We start from the raw sequence: 24,250 nt of genomic DNA on the forward strand, positions 1-24,250 counted from the left end.
ATTTTTTTATTGTAAATAATCTGTTAAAAAAATTTTTAAAATTGACAGCTGCCCGCCGCTAACTTCAGTATTATGTATTACAACTAATAAATACAACTAAAAAATGCATTTCCTTAAATTTAATTGTATTTATTACTCCATTTATTGATTTATAATCCAAAACTTAGTGACATTCAGGCTTACTAATTTTTTTTCATACGTTGTTTCATACGTAACAATGTATCTATCTATCTATGTAATTTATTTATACAATTATTTTATTATAATTACTAAAAGACTACTGATTTTCTCAGTAAAATTGCTAAACAAGTACACCTGCCGCATTAGTTAATTAAATCTTGAAAGAATTTGCGGTTTTTATACGGAAATTTACCGCCATAAGTATAAGTGTGTCTTAATTTTTTGTTTCTAAATAATACTTTTTTTTTTTTACTACATAGTATTGATTAGCTTCTTATACATTTAGTCAACATTTTTAACACTTAAGTTACAAAAGAAAAAAAAAAGAGCAAAAATTTATAGATTTTAACATGTATATGGATATATAACTTAAATAAAATAGAATAGCTATTCCAATATTTAGTATGATAAAAAAATTTCTGAAAGTTTCACCTTTAATTATATATCACAATTAAAAATGCATAACAAAGTTTACTTAACTTTAAACTAAAAGTAAATATAGTTTGGAACGTTTTACGTGATATAATGTTGAGTTTAGTCGTTTATTCTAGTTACTTTTCTAACTGATTGATTAAATTAGTCAAGTCATTATTGAGTATTAAAAAAAATACTACTTATTGAGAGAAAAAAAATATAATACAATTATAAAAATAATTATTTTTTATATTTGGTATTATTAAAAAATAATAAATTATAAATTATCTAACTGTCATCAACAGTAATAATAATAACTACGCAGCGACATTAATCATTACAAATTTTTCTTCTTTCTTTTTTATACAACGTTGCATAGGAGGTATAAAAAATAATATTAGACCACTAATAGCAATCATAGCACCACCAACAAAAAATCCAGGATCATAAGAACCTAATGCATCATAAAGCCATCCTATTTAAAAAAAATAAACATAACTATTTTAATATTTTTAAATAAAAAAAAAATATATCGATTTACAGATGCCATAAGGGCGTATAAAAATTATACGCCTTATAGCACCCAGGAACCATAACGGCGTTTAATAAAAATTTTATTATTTTTTCTTAGTCCAAGTAAAATTTTTAGTTTAAAGAAAAAAAATTTTTTTTTGTACGCTCGGGACCCACCTCGGATGCCATAAGAGCGAATAAAAAAAATTAATTTTTGAGAACCGACAAATTTTTGTATGAAACGTGTAAAAATGCAAAAAAAAAATTTTCTCTTAACTAAAAATTTTTTTAGACAGAACAAAAAATCGAATTTTTATTATACGCCCTTATGGCATCCCAGGTGGGTCTCGGGAGCCGTAAGGACGTATAAAATTTTTTTTTTGCATTTCTGCCCATTTCGAACGAAACTACATTGATTCCCGAAAAAAATTCTTTACACGCCCTTATGGCTTTTCACCGGGACCTTTTGCCGGTATACGACCTTATTGCATCTGGAACGCGATATATAAACATAAAATAATTTTTTTTCTGGTAATTTACCTGCTATAGGTGGTCCTAAGAGTGATGCAATTCCTTGAAACAATAAAACTAAACCGAATGCATTTGTAAGGCGTTCTAAACCTAATAAATCAACTAAAATTACAGATGTAAGCCCTACATATGCTCCAACAGTAAATCCAAAAACACTAGTATAAACTGCAAATGATACAAAAGAATCGCAGTACACACTTAATACTGTCGCTGTAAAAGAATAATAAACCAAATTTAGATTACGGCCAAGATAGCAACAAAATATTAAAACAATAAAATATATTTACCAAAACCACATATAGTCAAGCACAGATTGTAAACTAAAAGACGATTAATCCATGGCTTATCTGAGACGTAGCCAAGAACAATACGACCGATAGTATTGGCAATACCAATTATTGCCAGTAAATAGCTTGCAGTATCTCGTGGGATTGATCGTGATTCAGCTTGGGTCTGTAAATAATTTATTTAAATTATAAAATAGAAAAAATTACTTGTAAATCATATTAACCTTTTTTTTTTGTGAAAATTGTAATAAATAAATAACTTACGATTATATAGACATAAGGAATATTGAAACCTATACTTGTGCAGAAATTTGATATAACGAAGATAAGAAACACTGGATCTTTCAATAATGATAATTCCAGCATTTGTTGTAAAACTCCACAAGATTTATTCATGTAAGGAGCGCATTCCGTTGTTTCACTTGGTTTATATCCTGTTGCATTTGGTAAACTCATTACAGAATTACGTTTTGTTAGACGAACCTCATGATGTCCAACGGATGCACTATAAAAATATTTTTTTTATTTTTAAATAATTTTTTAAGTATAACATGAATTTTAAAAGACCAAATAAGCTAAATACTTACGAACGCTTACGAACATTTTCAACACTGCCTTGATAAAATATATCACGTTTATTCATCATACCACTGCCGAGAGATTTAGCATTCATCTCACTACCATGGTGTGAATGATTGAAATTTCCTTGATGAGAAATTCCTTTGGTTAAAACAGGTTGACTCATTGTTATTTTTCCTAAATATTTTGTATTGTCATTATTATCCGCAACGAAATGATATGTTGTACTAATATTTTGTGTACTATGCGGTCTATTCAAGCCATTTGAAGTTCCATTGGAACTAGGAACTTTGAGATTTGCTAACGATGATTTTATTTTCTAGTATAAATAAATATTTTATTAATTGTAACTTAAGGTAGTACGTACGTGAAAATCATATTTCAAGAAAATTATAAAATTTTTTTTATTGAACAATAAATATATAGATAATTCTCTGATCATACAACCCCAAGTTCAAATTCCTGAAGACCAGTATAGGAACTGAATCATATTGGCTAGACAGCAAAACCCCAAGTTGGGTAAAACTAGCCTGGTGTAGAGTCAAATGGGGCAACATAGGAAAGGTAGGAAAGAAGGGCTACAGGGATTGGCAATGTCGTCTATGCCAAGCTGAGGATGAAACCTTAGAGCACATTTTGTCCTGGGTTGGATCGGTAGAAAAACAGGTGCAGATTTCGACTGGTTGCTTCTGCAGACACTCAGAAGGGAGCCAATAAAAGAAATTTGCCAACTCGTGGGCAAATTCCTAAAACTCGTGAAAGAAGGGAGTGAACCCTTGCATGAAGACGCAGGAAGTCCATGACACAGCAGTACGTCAAGTCACGAACGGAGTCGAGTAGCAGGCAGCCAAAGAGGAAGTGATCTAGTGATCTAGTGCAGTAATCTTTTCATTCTTAATCGCCTCATAGAGGCTACATTAAATTCTTTTAATTTTTTTTTACAAGTGCTTTAAAAGCTAATTTGCAGAATCTTTAACGTAATGTAACTTGACTTATTTTAAATTCAAAATAATTTAAGAATCTAAATTCCAAAATCTAAAATTAAAAATTTTAAATATATTAAAGAGTGATAGTAATAATAACATGAAATAATTATGTAATAGATCAATATAACATTGTGATGAAAAAATTGTAAAAAGCAGTTATTACTGTTGTACAATGATAAATAAATAAATATATATATATATATATATATATATATATATATATATATATATATATATATATATATATATATATATATATATTGATAATTCTCCACCAAAATTTCAGATCAATTCACCGCACCGTTTTTAAGTAATTAATTTTCGAAATTGCATTTTATACACTCGAGTGATACAAATAGATTTCATACTAACTTTACCACCTCTCTATACCTCTACGTGTAAAAGATACAATTTCGGAAATTAATTACTTAAAAACAGTGCGGTGAATTGATCTGAAATTTTGATGGTGAATTATTAATATATTTACCTTACGATAAAAAAAATGTCATAATTTTCTTGAAATATGCTTTTCACGTACGTACTACTTTAAGTTGATCAAGTAAATATTATTGTAAAATAAATATGTAATCATACCTGCAGTGGTATATTTTTAAGCTGTCGTGGAGGCTCAATTGGTCGGAATAAGACTCCAAGTATAATACAATTAAGAACCAGCGCCGATAAAATTAACATTGTACCTCTCCATCCAAATTCTCTAATAAGATATTCAATAAATGGAGCAAATATTAGTGTTCCTATTCCAGAACCGCATACTGCTATACCCGTAGCAAGAGATCGTAGTTTTTCAAAATAAATTGTTACACATACAATTGCTGGAAGGTAAATTAAACCAAATCCTAGTCCTGTGAAAAAAAATTATTAATTAAACATTTTTTTTTTTTGAAAAAAGGTTCATTAATGAGAAGATACTTATAAATATATAAATGAAAGTGGCAAGAAAAGCTTTACCTTCTTAAAAAATGTGTTCCGTACTTAAGAGAGCAATTATAAACAGTGACAATTAGAAGATACTTTTATAATGTTAAAAAAATTTTTATTAATCTATCATTAATTTAATGTTTGAAATAGATAAATTTTACCTGTTCCTATGCCTATTGTGAAATAAAGAGTTATGACATTTGGTGCCCATACACTTAGAAGTAAGCAAATGCTTGAAAGAATTGCACCTGCTATTGTTACAGCTCGGCAACCGTATTTGTTGACAAAAGCACTCGATATCGGGCCTGTTATATGTTAAGTTTATAAATAAATAAATATAAAAAATATTTTGGAATATGATAATTAAATTAAAAAATTTAGTTACCGGAACATAAAGTTATTCCTACAAGTATAGATGCAATCCATGCTGTTTCGCCCTTTCCTTCTTTGAAGTAATAAAGAAATTCAATATAAAATACTCCAAAAGAATAAGTTACTCCGTCCGCTGAAAAATAGAAAAAAAATTTGTTAATAAAAAATTATTTATATTATTAAAACTGAACACAAGGCCTGTTAATAAAAATATTTTTATGATAAACGTAAGAAAAATTATCGACAATATTTGATACAATTGTTATGATACTGAATTTAACAGGCACCTAACAATTTTTAGATTTTTATAACAGTTAAATTAAAATGAACAAAATTTATCAAAAAAAAAATGACACATGTAAAAATTATAAAAAATTAAAAATGCAAATTAAAAAAAAAATTTTTTTTAATAATTGATATATTATAAAAATTCTAAAAATTGTAAAATGTCTGCTAATTTTAGTATCATCAATTATTGACATAATTTTCATTTTGCATTAAATTTGTAACATTATTTAGAGTTAAAACATTACATGAAGAAGTCAAAGGTTGTTGTAAATAAGAAACGGAAACGTTAACTTATTATCGTATATACTTATAATACTTTTATGTGTAAGTATGAGTATAAAAAAATATATCTTTAAAACATTTTAATCATTTTTTTTTAGCATTATTGTTAATTAAAGTTGTAAGGAAATTAGTAAATAAATCTTTGTAAAAAATTTAATCTAAATCTTTTTATAAGCATTTAGTCATAGCCATAACTTATAAGAATTCGTGTCAATGCTGCATCCTTTGAACTTATATGGAAACTTGAAATTAACAATTTCCGTATAAATTTAATTGGATGGTGTAATTATTTGTTAAAAGAACTAATAGAAGAAATAAAGATTAAATTTTTAATTTGATGATAATAAAAGAAATCTAAAAATTTTCCAATTTTTTTTTTTCATAAATTTTAAAAAAATTATCGGACGTCTGCTACAATCATAATCATAAATAATTATATAAATATTATTGTTATTTATTTAGTTTAAGTTGTATAGTTTTTAACTATTCTACATTCCCATCCCAAAAGACCTTTTATCTGACTTTGTTATACATAAATTAGTTTAATTATTTACTTCAATATTTGTCTGTGAGTAGGGAACAGTTTTACATTCATAATAAAATCATATAAGTTGCTTAAATATATATAATTATATAAATAATAAAAGTTATAATAACAAGTTACAAAATAAAATAAAATAAAAATGAGAAATATATTAGTTAACTTACTGACAACATGAATCATAAAAGAAGCAAAAACAACAGCCCAACCCCATCCCCCATCAGGTGGTGGTGGTGTTTCATCCTCAACAAAATCCAGCTCTTCTTCAGTCTGGTCGTTTTGACCATCTTTCTTCTTTTTTTTCTTCTTCAATTTTTCTGGATCGTCAGTTACATGTGTCATGACTGTTTTTCACTTGAACTTGACGTTGCAATTAAAAAATCACACAAAATTCTATTTAAAAATAAAAGATGGTAACTTTAAAAAAAAAAAAATAATTTTTTGTATGTAGAACTATATAAATCAGCTCATCTCTATAAACTAAGATAATAGTAATTATTTTTAAGTTATATTGTCAGTATTGTTCACAATCATTTATATTTAAGAGTTCTGATTTAAAAATGTTGAATTATTATTTTTTTTATCAACATTATAGATAAGCAATGATAAATTGACAACTTCAGTACTTGAAGTTACAGTACTGAAATATTAAAATAATTTTTCTTTCTTCATTTCTTATCACCAGATTTGATAAAGATAGTTTATTAGCCGGTATTAATCTGTTAATGGAGTACTGATACACAATATCAATGATATCCGTTTATGATTTGATAATTATAAAGATTAAGATGCTTATTTAACGATCAAGTTGACTAAACAATAGTCGAGCTGGCAACTGAACTAACGGTTAGTGTAATGTGTAACTCAACGTATTGCTTCGACAGCTTTTTCTTCGATGGTGGTGGTAATGTAATAATCATTATAACTGACATAATGATAATAATAATAAAAAAATAGGAAATAAAGTTTGATATAAATTAGTCATACACAACAATCCTTTGTACTCGAAAATAATTTTATCCATTTTCCGTAGGACGTGCTAGCAATTAATCGCCATCATTATTCTTCTTCTTCTTCTCTTAATCATATATTTCATGTTTGACCATTATTAATAGCTTTGCATCGTTTTTGTATAATCAATAAAACAAATATACATGTGGTTGTAATTTTATACAAGTATAATGATATCTTGCAATGATTCAACACTTCTTTTATACTGATTTACAATATATCAAAAATTAAATAAATAAATTAACATTGAACGTTTTCTTTATAATCTTCTTTGATAAAAATTTAAACGCCTTTTTATTAATGTCTCAACTTTTATTTATATGTAACAAATATCTTTAAAAAAAAAAAAAAAAAAAAAATCAATAGTATTAATAATTAGCACATTTCAGTTTTCTGTACTTAGTGTCAGTACACTGAGAAAAAAAAATTAATAATAATTATTTTTTGAATATTTTGGTAAATTAAATTATTATTTTTAAAATAATTATTTTTTTAATAATTTGATAAAATAAATTATTATTTTTAATTAACCGTAGAATTGAGAATTAAAGAAAAAAAATGTATATCTTGCGTTACGCTTAATTGGCATGTGATAAATAGATATGAAGTGTGTTGCTCAACAAAAAAATAGAATGGGATATATATATATATATATATATATATATATATATATATATATATATAAAATGTCATGTAGTAAAACTAATTGTAGTTGAAATAAATGATTATACTTTACGTTAAGCACCGTAAAAATAATACAGAGGTTTAAATAATATTTATCATATAGATTTGAATTTAATCTTTGGAATAATCAAATTTACTCAAGACTTTGCTTTGATGTTTATATTATTTCAGATTAATTATTTACACAATGATAATCATTGTTTTATTTCTCTTGTAAATTTTCTATATTCTTTGGAACAACTGAAAAAATAAATTTTTACTTTGTAACACGTTAGCTAATATTAGTTGGAATTTTAATCTATTAGAATATGCAACTAAAAGTCACAAACTCTTTTATGATAATGATTACATTATATTATAAACTTTCACACGTTTACTTGATGACGTGATACATGAAGTTCGATGACCTAAATTACTGTTGCACTTTTCTTTTCAATAAATTATCTTTGATCAGCTTAAATCATTTTTTGTTGCTTTTAATTTTCTCGAATTGTGTTATTAAATTCAAATGCATTTAATCTTGAAGATAAAGCTGTGGCCCCTGTTATAACATAAAGGTTTATATCAATTGATATACGCTAAGTATAATTATTTATATCAAAAACATTAATTACCCTTGTAATAAAAGTTATTTAAAATTTTTATCAAGTAATTTTCATAAGGGCATTTTAATGTTTCATCATATGATCCAGATATCGTTAATCTAGTAAACAAGACGCTTACAACACTACCAGCATGATTTATTTTTATTCCCACTTTAATTATATCCAATTGATTTTTATGCTTTGCTCTTTAAAGATTAAATTTAATTTTACATCCATTTAACGACTATTCAATAACAGAAAAGTTGCTCTCAATTGATTTTTAACCTGAGAAATGTTAAAGACCGTGGTAAATTTTTTTTCTTTTCTTCTTTTGACAATCTTTACATTCATTGAATATTTTTTTTTTCCTTTTTTATAAATATTTTATCAATTGTTGTGATATTTTATCGAAAATTAAAAAAAAAAAAATAATAAATTTTTCATACTTTAATCAATTTATCATTACCTGTAAGTTATTATTGTTATACAAAATATTCATATTAATAAAAAAGACAGTTATCAATCATAACACTGAATTTGACATTTATTAAAAATTTTTCTAGAATTTTTTAACAATTAAATTATTAAAAAAAAATTTAATTAAAAAGATTCACATGTGAAAATTAAAAAAAATTACAAGTGAAAATTTTTAGAAGCATTTTTTTATTGTAATTAACTTATTAAAACAATTTTTAAAATTGACAGCTGACCGCTAACTTCAGTATTATTATCAATCAGTAATTTAACTGAATTATATAAAAAATTATATTTTATTACTTACATATAAATCTTTTGATCCAATTAATCAACTGCATTCTTTGAAATACTCAATGATACACTTTAATTATCCATTCCTCAGATTATTATACATTTATTTTTATTCCTCAAAACAATTTGACTTGATACAAAATGAAATTATTTAAAAAAATCCGATTGTAATTATTTTAAATGTTAAAATAAATTATTTTTTGATCATAAACAATATCACAAAATATAAATAGTTAAAATTTTACTAATAATAAACGGCTGGTTGATTAGTGAGTGTTCGCCAGCTGAGCCGGCACGCGAGTATGAGATTTTAACTAAGCGATCTTTATTTACTCAAGCAAATCTTCTGAGTAATCATGAATATTTTCACAGTAATATGATTAGTCTTTCTATTATGAGAATATATTAATAAAATAATAATTTACTTTGCATTATTTACTACGTGTGACGATATTCTTGATGTCATGCATAAACAACAACGCTTTAAGAAAGCAATTTTATCAATAAGAAAATAAATATCAATGAAAATAAAATATTTATTTATAAAACTGCGCAAAACTTTTGTAAACTAAAATTTTGTATTCTAATTCAAATTTAACTCAAAGATTCTGCTGGTTTTAGTGATAACGAAATAAATAAAGCCTTTGTTCGCTTTGGATTTTCCAATTCCATCGTCCGAAAATAAAATGTGAACGACGTTCACAAGCAGAGGGTTAATGAACGATCTCGTAGAATAAATTTAGTACTTTTCAATGTAAAGACGTTCGCGATAATAATAGATAATTTTTTACGCAAAGAAAACTTATGAATAAAAGATTTTTATTAAAGAAAAAAAATATATCATTATTTTATTAGTATAAAATTTTTCTTTATTCAAAATTATTATCAACTTTGCTTATTATTAATTTGTAACGATAATTAAAAAATAACTTTCAATTATGGTTGTATCAATTAAAGTAATTGTGATCATTGAATTTCTTTATTAACAACATTAGAATCTGAAACATGATCACTAATCTGCGGTCGTGATTCATAACAGCAAATAGTTACACCGTGTTGATGTCTTGGTGTCCATTCACCTTTGAAACCAATGTAATCAATTCTTGTTCTTTCAGCACCACCATTCCCAGAGAAGTGAAGTGTTAAATGATAAACCGATGAAAACTTAACAACCCTGCCATTTATAATTTTTATATTTTTAAATTATTTATAAAATAAGACAATTTAAAAATATTGCTGCATTCATTTTTTATTTTTGTCACAAATTATTAAGAATATTTTAGTCCCGAAGTAAATATGGTTATTTATAGTAACTTGCGAAATTTCACTACTATGTATTTTACACGTGCCGCTGTTTGATTACATTAAAATTTATAATGGTATAAAATTGATGGTATGTAAATAAATTTTATTTTAAGTGTATAAACTTTTACAACAATGAAAATATTTACACAGGCAGCGATTTTTAACGCGGATAATAGACATTAATAATCAGTGTACTGAATTGAACGGATCATTGAAAATCGACTAACTTGTGATTTAAGTCTATTGCCACCTTGAAATCAAATTAACGACTAATTAATTTAAAACAAGGTAAAAATACCTGATTGGATACTCGTGAACTCCATAGTCATCTTTGCACAGTTCAAAAGTCTGGTCTGGCTCCAACTCAACATCATCAAAAGTCATGTGTGGTTTATTTTTGAACCTACACACAGTCAAAAAAAAATATTAATTGTCTGAATTAAATGTAGAAATATGTACACATATTTATGATAACAATTTTATTTAATTGAAAAATAAAAGTAATTACTTACAATTTAACTGTTGAAGGACTAGAATCATCTGGACCACCCATGACAATTAAACCTTTGAGCTTAATGTTTCCAGTGAATCTAATTAATTCAATAAAAAATTATCGTATTAAGTAAAGTTATTTTTTAATGGATAGAGTGCTTTCCAAAAAAACTTACGGAATATTAAAGAGGAGTTCGTCATCTGCATCGCTTTCGACATACTTTATAGAAATAAATAGATTAATTAGTGCAAATTAAAAATGATCAGATAATTATTAATAACTTATATAATTATAGTAAGCTATAATTGGTTTTTTAATAAAGATATACAATGCTTAGATTAATGAAAATGAAGTTAGCCGACATTTTAAAATTTTTAGGAATTTTTTATTGAAAAAATTTCAATTAAACAATTTAAAAAAAATTGTCACATGTAAAAAATTTGAAAAACTATAAGTGCAATTTTTTAGAAATATATTTTCAGTTGAAATTTAATTAATAAAAAAAATCAAAAATTTTTAGAGGTCTGCTAACTTCAGTGTCATTTAGATTCAATAACTTGCAGTCGATAAATAAATAAATAAATATCCTACTTTAATCCTACCTCATCTAATTCGCATTATTATGATTATTGTAAAAATATTGTAATTATATTAACAAATTTTAGAATGTTTTACTTTAATTAATAAAAATTGCTCACGATTAATGTAATACTCTGTACTTTACGGCCCTTAGGAAACACTTGTTCTGGGGTCGATTGAATTAAATAAATAAATAAAAAAAATAACTTCTTGAAAAAAGATGAAAATTTTTGGAAAGAAATATATTTCATATAGTAAAAATTGTGACCGTAACTTTTTTAAATTAAAAAACAACTAGCTTATGTTTAACTCAATAAAATTTTTTCATATTAAATCTGACGATAAAGAAAATAAATTTTTCATAACACTATGTTTAATTTAAATCATTTGATCAAAAAATTAAGAAAACATTTTTTCCATTATAGAAATATCCTTGAAACATATTTATATTCAGTAAGTTTTTCTGTAAATGTACACATTTAAAATAACACTGAAGTTGACATATATTAAAAATTTTTTTAGAATTTTATAGCAATTAAATTATTAAAAAAACAATCAATTAAAAAGTTTCACACGTGAAAATTAATAAAAATTACAAGTGAAAAATTTTAAAAACATTTTTTTATTGTAATTAATTTGTTAAAAAAATTTTTTAAATTTACAGCTGACCGCTAACTTCAGTAATACGCTTTTAAATAACAATTTTTAAATAATTGATTAATTTATTAATTAATTAATACCTTATCGCGATTTGATCGTTCTTCCCAAGGTTTAAAAACGGATTTACCAGTATTCTCTTGATACTCATTTAAACATTCAACGTTTTCAAAATCTATTTTCTGATATAAATTATATTGAAGCCCAAGATCAGTTTCACTGTGTGAATCACCGCAATCACATCGATGTTCCATCCTTAATTATTCTAGAAAAATCGAAACATTATTTGATACTAATAAATAATAAAAAGAATTGTAAAGTAGAAAAAAAATTTTTTTTCCAACTTTCTTACTTATGTTTTATTTATTTAAAGAAAATTTGTAAAATTTGCATTCTCATGATAACATGGTTATAAATTTGAAAATGTCTCTGGCAACTCGCACATGGATTTTAAAAAATTACAAGATTAACTATAAGTTGAATATTTGTTGGGGTAATAAACATTAAATTTTAAAAATTGATAGAGATTTTAAATGAATTAAAATGTCATTGTTTTACTTACCGAGATCCTGCCTAAGAAACCTCACTTGAACTTTTCAGTGACATGTGTTCAAGCTATTTTTACGCTCTCTAGCGGAAATAAAATTTCAAATATGGGTAAATATATAAGATAAAAATGAAGAGATCTTATAATTTATAAATTGTTTATTAATAATGAAATCTGAAATATATTTATAAACAATTTCCAAATACTAGGAATGTCATTACATTTACATAACGTCTATTTATCAATAAATTTGTTAGTATTGTATTCAATGTGAAAATGATATTACTGTAATTAGATTATTATAAATATTTACATATTTTATAATGAAATTTTCTGTTTACATTTGATTTTTGTGATAAATTAAATTCACTTTCAAGTTTTTAAATGCGAATAACTATTATATACAATTGTACATTACAACTTATTTATAATTCATCTGGCAATATGTATTAATTACAACATTATTATTATTATTACTACTCTTTGAAGTAATTAATAATTCCACTCAATTTTTAATGTTAACAATTGATGAAATACAAATAACAGTGTATATGTTCATTCATTCATTATGACAAATCGGTATTATTATAAACTTATGTCTTTAAAATTATGCAATCACATTTTTTTCTGTTTATAAATTATGATTAATTAATATCATTTTTATATTCAGTATTTTCATTTTAATTTTTGTAAACGGAAAAAAAAAATTATTTCGTAAAAGTCATGTCAAGTGAATCTTTTTCAGGGAATAACATTTGGAGATGATTATCGATTATTTGGAATAATTCTGGAGGTTGCGGTACTCGACCCGTGACAAGTTTCGACCAAACTGGAACATCTGAAATATCACACAATTTAAGTTTGTTAATTAAATATCAATTTTTTTTTTTCATAAATATCATAATTTCGAATCATCGTATTGCAATTTAGTTAATGAAGTAATGGTAAAATTTAAGTACTAACTTACAAAAAACATATTCCAGCTTATAGTGACAATTTTACTAACATATCGCGACCCAAATGCCAAAAAGGCGCATATTAATTTCTGCGCCCTTTTGACATTAAAAAATTTTTTTTTACTAATCGCTTTATTAACACTTTCTAAGCTTAAAAATACAAAAATAAATTTACAAAGCCAAAAGGACGTATGTTTTAACTTAAACGCCCTTTTAGCTTTAAGACATTGAAAATTTAGTGACCTAAAGCTAAAAAGGCGTATAATTTTTTTTTGTCGATTGCTTTGAATTGTGAGTTATATGTTACTAATTTTAATTGTAAATATATATTGATTATTAAATTACAAATGAGGTAAAAGACCCAGTTATTGACACTCGCCTAGTTGTTTGACACTTGCAATTTTATTCTAATTAAAAAAATTAAATGTTTCAAAAAAACCAATTTTGTTAAAATTTATAATTCAAAATTTATATTTATTAATTTATAAGAGTTGATTTTTTTTTTTTTTAATTAAAATAAAATTGCAAATGTCACTAGTCCAGTGACAATAACTAATTCTTTTACCTCAGGGTATTTTTAAAGGTTATTATTACAATTTTAATACAAATTCTGTTTATAATTTTAATTGAAAAATAAAATAAAACAGTAGCCCTTTTGGCATTTGGGTCGCGAAATAAACTTTTTTGTAATCAATTTAAATTATTGTTATTTAAAAGTGCTTCAAATTCTATCAATGAAATATTTTAATACGGACATTAAAGTTTTAGAGAAATGAACAATATGTACAAGCAAAAAAAAATGCAGTTTAAAACTACGCTTTAAAAAACCAGTTTTAAAAAATATCTTACCATTGAAATGAATTTCAAACGCTCCTGAAGATATAAGCTGACCTTCGATTGCATTGCAAACGAAAAATATCATAATACAAGCATACAATTTATTATTAATACACCAATCCCACCAGAATAGTGGAGGTTGTCCCAACCATTGGGCAATGTTATTGCCACTGATTATTAATAAAATGACTAATATTTTAGCAAATCCCTGAAACATAAAACGTTTATGATTATCCATAAATAAAATCAATAAATATAGTGTAATGTAGCATTCTTGTTGTTGAAAATTAATAATAAACTTACTAAAAATTTCGCAATAAACATATTATAGCCTGGTGGATCATAATTCTCTCCATGAATATGAAGCTCCGGATATTTTTGTCTCAAAATACCAACATACTCTTCAAATACTCGTTTATAACCACAAGAATAACTAGATAAAAATGTAATATTAATTATTTTTCTTTTTATAAAAATTAACTACATTAACTACTTTAGCAATACTAATGTATCAAAAAAATATGCTTGCGTGACTGTTCGAAATATTTTTTAAACAAAATATACTTAGTACTGAATAAGAGAATAGTTATCATAATTTACCAATAAGCAAATTTTATTGTAGGGCCAGTTTTGGATCCAAATTTAGATAGCGTAACTTCGTCATCTTCAGCTTTAACAAATCCTATGCTCAAAGCACATATTACGACAATGAAACACAAACTTATCCTCAGCGATTTCATTTTTATTTATCAATTAAAATATTAATGTGGCCGACGGAATAAAATTAAAATTTGGTTCATAAATATCACTAGTTATTGTTGTAGATATTTTATAAGTAATTGATAAACCATAAATTGTACTCTTATTTTACTTCATGATAAAAACATGTTAACACGATAATATAGAAGAGTAATAAATTATCATTTTTTCTGGTTATGCCAAGTTCAGTAAAGTTTGTTGATCGTTTGAGCGTAAGAGGACAGCACTAGATGATATGAACTTTTTAAATTTAATAACTCTCAAGCATCAATTATTTTTCCAAGCGGCACAAATTTTTTTTGTTAAATTTCAGTTGACAATTATTAATTTTTTAACTACTTGTTGAGTAAAATCTATCAAAAAGTCATATTTCTTTTTGTGACGCTTGAGTTCTTGTAGGTAAATGAATTCTGGCACTACACAGAAAAAAAATTTACTTGAATTAAGTAAATAATTTTGAAGAACTTCCTCTTCTTGGTTTGAGTAGAAAAATTCTTAAACTAAGAAAATTTTCTTGGTTTAATGAAATTTTTCTTGATTCAAGAATTTTTCATGTGATTCAAGTTAATTTTTTTTTTTTTGAGTAGAATATATGTTTTTAATACCATGTAAAAAAATTCTAATCTTACATTATATTTTTTACTTTGGTAGATCAACATTTTTGGATATTCAATTGTAATACACAAATTTATTTTTAATTCTGAAATAATAATAATAATAACAGCGCATCTCACAACTTGGCTTGAAAATTGACATATGCCGGAAACAGGTCTCCCGCATTCAGTGTGTGATTGAGTTCGACACAACTCAAAGAACATACACGCCCCGAATTCGGCGCATTGCTGCTGAACTTCGGTGGCGTCATCACACACTGAACAAGAGTACGCTTCTTGTCATCAAGGAAGAGTCTCTTAATAAATTGCGGGCTCTAGTGGCTGCTAAAAAGTCATTAGAGAAAAGGCTGAAGCGGTTGATCGACAACGCACTGTTTCGATCCAGCCCCTCACGCTTCCTGACACCAAAGACCGATGTTACCGGGAATTATCCAACACCTGAGCGGGTGGAAGCTTTTTGGACTGAGTTGTATGGAGATCAACCAAACGTGAACGCCAACACTCCAGCTCTGCACGACTTCAAAGTATTCTGTCGGGAACACCGTCGACAGAATGCTGATGAAGAGAGCCCTGCAGTCAGTGTGGATGAAGTTCGTTCAGCTCTAAATGGCAGCAAAAATTGGGCTGCCCCGGGACCAGATGGCATTAATGTCTTCTGGTGGAAGAAGTTTACTTCTACCCACCTCCATCTGGCCCGCATATTTACATCATACATTAGAGCTGACGATCCGATTCCGGACTGGCTTGTAGAAGGGCGAACCGTACTGATACCTAAAAAGGTGACTTGTCTGAGCCTAAGAATTTCAGGCCTATCACCTGCTTGAATGCGGTTTATAAAATTTTTACAAAAATTTTAAATAACCGTATCTTGCAGCAGATAGAGCCTGTATGGCAACAGATATATGAACAAAGTGGCAGTAAAGAGGCCTGTCAGGTTGCAAGGAGAACCTGATAGTGGATCGATGCGTCTTACAAGATGCGATCTACTATCAACGCAACCTGTCAATGGCTTGGATTGACTATCGCAAGGCATTTGACTCAACTCCTCATGAGTTGATTTTATATCTACTCAAATGCCTGGGAGTCAATCCGGAAACAGTGGAATGCATTCGGCGTACAATGCAGCTCTGGCGAACGCGTTTTCACATTGGAAGTGGACACGCATTACACGTAACCGGAGTTGTAGAGAATAAACGGGGGGTCTTCCAAGGCGATTCCTTAAGCCCTCTGCTGTTTTGCATTTCACTGCTGCCTATATCTGTTGCACTCCGTAAAACTCATGGGTACTCTGTGGGGCCTCCGGGTGATCGAAACTATTCGATCACCCATCTGCTTTACATGGATGATCTAAAGCTCTATAGTGCTGATAAAGATCATCTACAAGCGGCCCTCAACATCGTAGCAGAGTACACACGAGATGTCGGAATGTTTTTTGGGTTGGATAAGTGTGCGGTCGTACATCTGGCGAGGGGTAAGTGCTCTGATACGGGGGATGATGTCGAGTTAGTAGATGGGAGCGTCTTAAGACAATTAGACGCCGGAGAGTTGTATAGATACCTAGGAATGGAAGAGCACCGTATGCATGCGGTCTCTGAAGTCCGAGCAACTCTCCAGAGCGAGTATGTTAGGAGACTCCGGAAAATTTGGTCCTCCGAACTTTCCGGCAAAAATAAAGTCTCAGCTACTAATATGCTCGCTGTCCCAGTCTTACTATACTCTTTCGGTGTCCTGAAATGGACCCGAAAGGATTTACGAGATCTCGACATCAAAACCCGTAAGATTATCAATATGAATCGGAGCATGCACCCCAATTCATCAGTCGCCAGATTATACCTCTCCCGATCCATCGGTGGGAGAGGTTTGCAGAGCTTGGAGCGGCTACACGACCGTTTGGTCCTGGGTTTAATACACGAAGTTGTCAATTTCACTGCAGACGAGGATGACTTTCTTATGCAAATTGTTCATAAACATGAAAATGCGCATAAGGGGTCGTTCTTATATAAGGCAGCAATATATGCGGCAAGAACCCTTGGTCTTGAAGAAATAAACGCTCTTATGGAACTCCGAAAGGAGGAATTTAAGAGCGTCATCAGGAACGCCGAGGAAAAACTACTCCTTGGTGAACTGATGGACAAGTCCATGCACAGCGTGTTCTTTAAACACGTCCCTCGCGGTCTTGAAACTACAATAAATCCACCGTGGATCCACCGTGGATCCACCGTGGTTTTAATGTGGATTCACCATGGTTCCATTATGGATCCACTGTGGTTCCCCGGATCAAAAATATTATATATAATTATAATTATATATATAAATGGCCTTATAAAATTAGATATAGTTATATAGAATTAGATATAATTATTTCTATAGAAAAAAAAACCGGGACGCGCGGGAATCGAACCACAGACCTTACACTTGCTAGACTAATTCTTTACCTGCTCACCTACGAGACTTACTTGAACAGTACAGTTTGTAACAACTACAAGTATTGCAAATGGTATACATAATCAATGCGTAATGAACAAAATTTTTTATCAAATTTGTAAATTATTAATTATCAATATACACTGATAGAAAGATTTATTAACTATTACTAAATTAATTTATTCGAAGATAATTATTTAATTTATAAAATTGTAATAAATATGTTTGAACATTCAATAAATATTTTTTTGGGAGGAAAGTATATTTATTAATAGCGTATTAGTATTTATTAATAATTAACAAATATTTAGTAACACAATAAAATTATCTATATAAATTATTTGGATTAATTATATTACATTATAGTAACGTTTATTGTAAAATACCTAATTCTATCAGAGCTCATAATTATCTTTTATATTTTTAAATATTAAAAACGTTATTTATTTAGTAAATTGAATTATTAGCATGTATCTCAGCTATAGGGTTTTATAAAGTATCAAAAGAAAATGGCTATTTTTGCTTTTTATGATAAATAAATATTTGTTAACTGTTAATAAATATTTATTAAATCCTATGATGTTAAAAAATCATTTATTAAGAGTTAATAAAGCTTATTAAATGTGAACAAATCCTTCTATTGGTGTATATATAACTAAAAAGTAATTTAACTTATTTACCAAAATTTCAAATACTCGAGTTAGATTTTTAGAAACGTCTTAATTTTTCGCTATTTCAACTGAAAAATTCATGTCAAAATCTCGCGTCAAACCACGGCGGATCCACGATGGAACCACAGTGGATCCACAGTAAAACCACGGTGGATCCACGATGAATTCACGGTGGATCCACGGTGGATCCACAGTGGTTCCACGGTGGATCCAAGATGTGGTGGTTTTACCGTGGATCCACGGTGGTGACAAGACTGTGAGGGAAAGGAAAAAAAAATTTTTTTTTTCTCAAAAGATGCTAATTCAAAATTTTGCGATTTTTCCAGTTTTTCAATGTTGTTTTTGTAATATCTCGAACGCTAGTATAGATAGAGTCTTTAATATGTTTGAAATGAGACTCTTGGAGCTATTGCAAAAAAAAATATGTTGGGAAAAAAATTTTGAAAAATGCCAAATTTAGAATGATTGAAAATCGTCAAAAATGACAGTCGACAATAAATTTTTGACTCAAAATTTTTTTATACTACGTTGTACGAATCTTAAAAGATTCTGCAATTTTGGAACTATGTTTTTGTTTTTCACAAATATTAATTATTGCAATTTGTTAAAAAAAAAAAATTTTTTCATAAAATTTGTTTTTTTTTCTCATCATTAAGCCACTAAATGAAATTTCAATAGTTAAAAATATAAAAATTTTGCGATTTGCCGAGCTCAATTAAGATAAAAAAAAAATTTTTTTAGAAAAAAATGTTTTAACAAATTTCAAAATTCATATTTATGAAAAACAAAAGACACAGTTGCAAAAATTTCTGGGTATTTAAAGATTGGTGCAAGGTAGTATACAAAAAATTTTTAGTCAAAATTTATTGTTGAGTGTCTGTTTTTCAAGTACAAAAAATGTACATGTGGTTTTAATATAATTTTTTCGCACGCTTTAATGTTATTTTTAAAAAACAAAAATTTAATTTTTTTTTAAGTTATAAGATCTCAGAGAGCTATTGTACGAGTATTGTCTAATGCACACGTGTGTGCGTGTATGTTTGTTGATTAACATTGCTTTTATACATGTGTACCAAACAATTTCTTTCAAGATTTTCATGATTCGAATCATATTAATGAAGATCTTCATGATTATAATTTTAACAATTTATCGCTATAGGTTAACAGACGCATACGATGTAGTCACGGAAAGTTCCACGTGAAATTACCGTGTTACCACTATGAATTTACCACGAATTCACTATGTTATTTACTATGAATTCACTATGTTATTTACCATGAATTCACAATGTTACGACTGTGAATTCACAGTGTGAAGACTGTGAATTCACAGTGTGGCGACTGTGAATGAGGGTTGTGTAATCACCGTGAATTCGATGTGTTAACATCGAAAATTCATCGAGAAAACACTGTGAAAACACCGTGAACGAATGGGACAAATGCACGGTGAAATCACAATGAAATTCTTTCAATTTACACAGTGCTTACACGAGCACAGGGTTTTCATAGTAATTTCACGGTGATTCTAAAACCGCGAGGGATATTAAGATACTAACTCTTCAAACACAAGAATATATCTTTTTTCCGCATAATTTCTCTCATTGTTCAGAAAACAATTGAGCTGAAGCATTGAAACAAAACTGAAATTGTTTATTGCTTAATGGAGAACAAAATTGACTTTGAGTACTTTAATCTTATCTTTCATAGTTTCAACGAAGTTCCAATTTAAAAGCAAAAAAAAAATTTTCTCAAAATTTTTTTATAAACATTCACTTAAAACTAAATAAATAAATGATCAAGAGTTTAAAATTATAGCTTAATTTATTTTTTGTTTTATGATAAACAATAAAGACTCGAACGGTCATGGTCATATCTTCGAAAGTTTATAAGTTATAATAATTATTAGAATGAGATATACGGAAGAAAACTGCAAGTTCGAAGCATGAGAATTTTATAAGTTATAGAAAAATATAAAAATTTGTTTTTCTTAAAAAACGTCACATGACCGTTTTTGTATATTTTTATAGTATTTAAAAAAATATAGGGCGAAATTTCATTTGTTTATAACAAATTGTTTATTTAAAAAACAAATAAAAAATTGAAATAAAAAAATTACTCTTTACATTTATAAAGGGCAATGAAAATTACGATTTAAAAAAAAAAACGGTTCCTTAATATTCATAATGACTTGCAAAAAAAATTTGTTAACTAACAAATGCGATTTTAAGCAACAAAAAAATTTTTTTAAGAAATGATTTTTATCTTAAAAATCATTATTTTGATTATTAATTATATTTTCAAAAAAAAATTTCAACTATCATATAAATAACGCATTTGTTATTAAAAATTTTTTAAACAATTATGGTAAAAAAATATTAAAATTTATTTTCGTATGGCTTTTTGTAATAAAAAACCGAATCACTCGGGATCATGAGAAAAAAATTTTTTTTCTGCTTTATTTATGTTTTTTATTTTTCAGCATTTTTCATTGTAAAAAAATGAAAAATAGAAAATTTTCAATTTTTCCAACGAGGATCTGTTTTAAAGCCTTCAACGAACAAGTCCAAAAGAAGAAAAAAATTTGTGACTTCCGGTTTAAGAATTATCGAGGTTTTATTGTTTACTTTCATTTTTACAAATTTTGTTAATTAACAAATACATCATTAAAAAGAAAATTGGGATAAAAACTTTTTGAATTTCGAAAGACTTTCTATTTTTCCATTTGAATTACACGCGTACAAAAATTCATTTTACGTTTTCATCAGGTAAAACTACGGAAAAAATTTTTTTACTTGAGTTAGATTTTTAGAAACGTCTTCATTTATCACTATTTCAACTGAAAAATTCATGTCAAGATCTCGCGTCAAACCACGGTAAAACCACGGAAAAATCACGGTGGATCCACGGAAAAACCACGGAAAAACCACGTTGAATCCACAATGGGTCTACTGTGGATCTACTGTGGATCCACCGTGGATCCACCGTGGTTTTGTCGTGGATTCACCGTGGATCCACCGTGGATTCACCGTGGATACACTGTGGATCCACTGTGGATCAACTGTGGTGAAATGTCACAAAACCACGGTGGATCCACAGTGTATCCACAGTGTATCCACGGTGGGTCCACGATGTGGTGGTTTCACCGTGGATCCACGGTGGTTCCACGGTGGTTGCAGGACCGCGAGGGGTGCGTGATCATGGCTTGTCCACCCAGCTGACGTTTTCCTTCTTAAAATCAGCTGACCTGATGTCCGAGACTGAAGGGTTCATATTTGCCTGCCAAGATGGTGTCATTAACACTCTTGAGTACCGTAGCAAGGTGCTCCAGGTGCAGCTTCCGGACACTTCCTTTAGGAGGTGTAAACAACATCCGGAGACGCTTATGCACCTTTTGTCGGCATGTCCTGTGCTGGCGAAAAGTGCATATATCCAGCGTCACAATGCTGCCCTGAGAGTACTGTACTACTATCTTCGTCATTGTTACGGTATTGACGTGACACCAGTGCTGCCTTATCTGCCAGGAGATATTCCCCAGGTTGTTGAGAATGACAGTTGCAAAATTTATTGGAACGTGCCATTTGCAACAACTCGGCGGATAGATCACAACAAACCTGATATTGTGCTCTTCGACAAGGCCACCCGTGACATTTATGTCATTGAGTTCTCGGCCCCGGCTGAATACAACATCTCAGCCAAAGAAGAGCACAAAAGACAAATATATCAGGATCTCCTGTTTGAAATTGGCAAACTTTACCCAGGTTACCGTGTCAAGCTTGTCGTCCTGATTGTTGGCGTCCTTGGAGGGATGAAACAGTCTTTTGTATCCTCACTTGCCAAAGTTCCAGCTTGCTCATCAAAAGCTGAGTTCTTGGCAGTTAGGATGCAGAAGGCTGTTATAGTTGGTTCTCTCCGTCTCTTAAGGGAAATGACTTTGGCCTGCTGTGATCACTAACCGCCATGTTGTGCGGAGTGGTCCAGCAATAACGGATGGAGCTCAGGCTGGGCCCTCGGAGAATCGGACTCCGGGGATAACCCCCCTGAGCATTTAATAACAAAATAATAATAATAATAATAATAGTAATATTATGTTTATATAATTTATGTTCATTATTTTAGCTTCTGATATCTTATTGCAAAAGTGTGCATCTTGTGTAGTAATAAAAAGATATATAGAAGAACTATATCGTGTATGAAGTTATTGAGTGATGAGCAAGAAAAAAAGGTCACAAAAGGTATAAACTTTGCCAATGTGGAAGATTTATTTATTTTTGCAACAAATGGGCCATTTTATCGATCTTCTATCGTGGTTTACAGAAATTCTTATATACTGTATGATCATAACAATAGTTATAAATGACAGGATAAATTAATACTTTTACACTTAACATACAAAAAAAATAACTTTTTTTAGTGTTTTATATCTATAAAATAAAACTAGTATTTTTAAACGTCTTAACGACTTTTTAAATTCGTTTTTAAAATAAAGCTTATCCAACAGTAACATTAAAAAAAAATAAAAACTAAAACGAAAAGCACAATTCAATAAATCTATTTTCGTATAATAATAATTATTAAAAGAAAAAAAAAACCATTAAATTTTTTAAGTTTTTTAAAAGCATTTTTCTTGTTTGGTCATGGTAATTTTCAACTAGCTTATCTGTAATACTGAAATGATTTGAACGTGCTGAGTTTTATTCTTATCAATTAACAATTTGATAATATTATTGTTATTATTACTAATCACTAAGAGAAAAAATCTTTTTTTTTAAGTATTTAGTTTATTTGTTTGAATCATAGGTATTTAAAAAAAATAATTTTATATAAAAATAAATTTAAAAAATTTCTCATTTTTAAGATTGATAAGTATAATTAGATGAGCACTTGCTTTTTTTTTTCGCCTAAAAAAACTAACTTGATTTAACAGAGAAACTCTTAAACTAAAAAGAATATTCTATTTTTATTTCGAATCAACTCAATTATTTTTCAGTATTTCGAATTATTCGTACAACAAGCAGTTACAATAGTTTCTTTCATTCAATGGAAATATTCTTCAATTCATTTTAGAATTCACTTCAACTGGAAAACTATTTTTTTTTTTATTATGGCAACCTACAGTCACTATGTGCCTGTTGATATTTACGAATTATAAATTTTAAAAACTTAGGCTCACTGGTTTTTGACATTCTTAATCAAAATATACATTCTTTCAGTACTGTTTTAATAAATTAAAAAAATAATATTAACACAACAAGGTCGATTATTAATGATAATTTGTTAAAAACATGATGGAATGAACTTATAAACAGGACCAACATAACAAATTACTTAAAACTGCTCTAAAAACAACAAAAAAATTGACTGAGTATCACCAAAAAATATTTAAGGTCGTGGAAAGGTACAATCTCAGGTCAAGATCGTTTTGATAATAACAAATTTATCTATAGAAATT

General features: G+C 28.0%; 3 protein-coding genes across 5 annotated transcripts; all 3 read right to left on the reverse strand.

The window, feature by feature from the left end:
* Positions 1-108: 108 nt before the first annotated feature.
* LOC141536207 (monocarboxylate transporter 14-like) lies at positions 109-9,110 on the reverse strand. 2 transcript variants are annotated; one of them, XM_074256561.1, is made up of 10 exons: positions 8,973-9,110; positions 6,080-6,272; positions 4,815-4,934; positions 4,591-4,734; positions 4,085-4,353; positions 2,513-2,823; positions 2,190-2,430; positions 1,926-2,091; positions 1,648-1,848; positions 109-1,069 (listed from the first exon to the last, which is right to left on the reverse strand). In XM_074256561.1, the coding sequence occupies exons 2-10, from the start codon at positions 6,252-6,254 to the stop codon at positions 912-914; spliced, it is 1,785 nt and encodes a 594-aa protein (XP_074112662.1). In that variant the 5' UTR covers positions 6,255-6,272; positions 8,973-9,110; the 3' UTR covers positions 109-911. The 2 variants fall into 2 exon arrangements, with proteins under 2 accessions (XP_074112662.1, XP_074112661.1); XM_074256560.1 differs by having other exon boundaries at positions 6,080-6,305; positions 8,973-9,097.
* Positions 9,111-9,787: 677 nt separating this feature from the next.
* Positions 9,788-12,630, reverse strand: LOC141536209 (PITH domain-containing protein CG6153). 2 transcript variants are annotated; one of them, XM_074256564.1, is made up of 6 exons: positions 12,556-12,630; positions 12,077-12,258; positions 10,933-10,976; positions 10,777-10,854; positions 10,563-10,667; positions 9,788-10,133 (listed from the first exon to the last, which is right to left on the reverse strand). In XM_074256564.1, the coding sequence occupies exons 2-6, from the start codon at positions 12,245-12,247 to the stop codon at positions 9,926-9,928; spliced, it is 606 nt and encodes a 201-aa protein (XP_074112665.1). In that variant the 5' UTR covers positions 12,248-12,258; positions 12,556-12,630; the 3' UTR covers positions 9,788-9,925. The 2 variants fall into 2 exon arrangements, with proteins under 2 accessions (XP_074112665.1, XP_074112666.1); XM_074256565.1 differs by lacking the exon at positions 12,556-12,630 and adding an exon at positions 12,346-12,454.
* A 414-nt stretch (positions 12,631-13,044) lies between these two features.
* On the reverse strand, positions 13,045-15,238 carry Selt (selenoprotein T). The gene is made up of 4 exons (XM_074256566.1): positions 14,934-15,238; positions 14,637-14,766; positions 14,346-14,541; positions 13,045-13,378 (listed from the first exon to the last, which is right to left on the reverse strand). The coding sequence occupies exons 1-4, from the start codon at positions 15,071-15,073 to the stop codon at positions 13,248-13,250; spliced, it is 597 nt and encodes a 198-aa protein (XP_074112667.1). The 5' UTR covers positions 15,074-15,238; the 3' UTR covers positions 13,045-13,247.
* Positions 15,239-24,250: the final 9,012 nt, after the last annotated feature.

This window comes from Cotesia typhae, unplaced genomic scaffold, assembly GCF_013202065.1.
Source record: "Cotesia typhae breed Kobodo isofemale line unplaced genomic scaffold, CoteBio_Ctyphae scaffold_152, whole genome shotgun sequence".
NCBI lineage: Eukaryota > Metazoa > Arthropoda > Insecta > Hymenoptera > Braconidae > Cotesia > Cotesia typhae.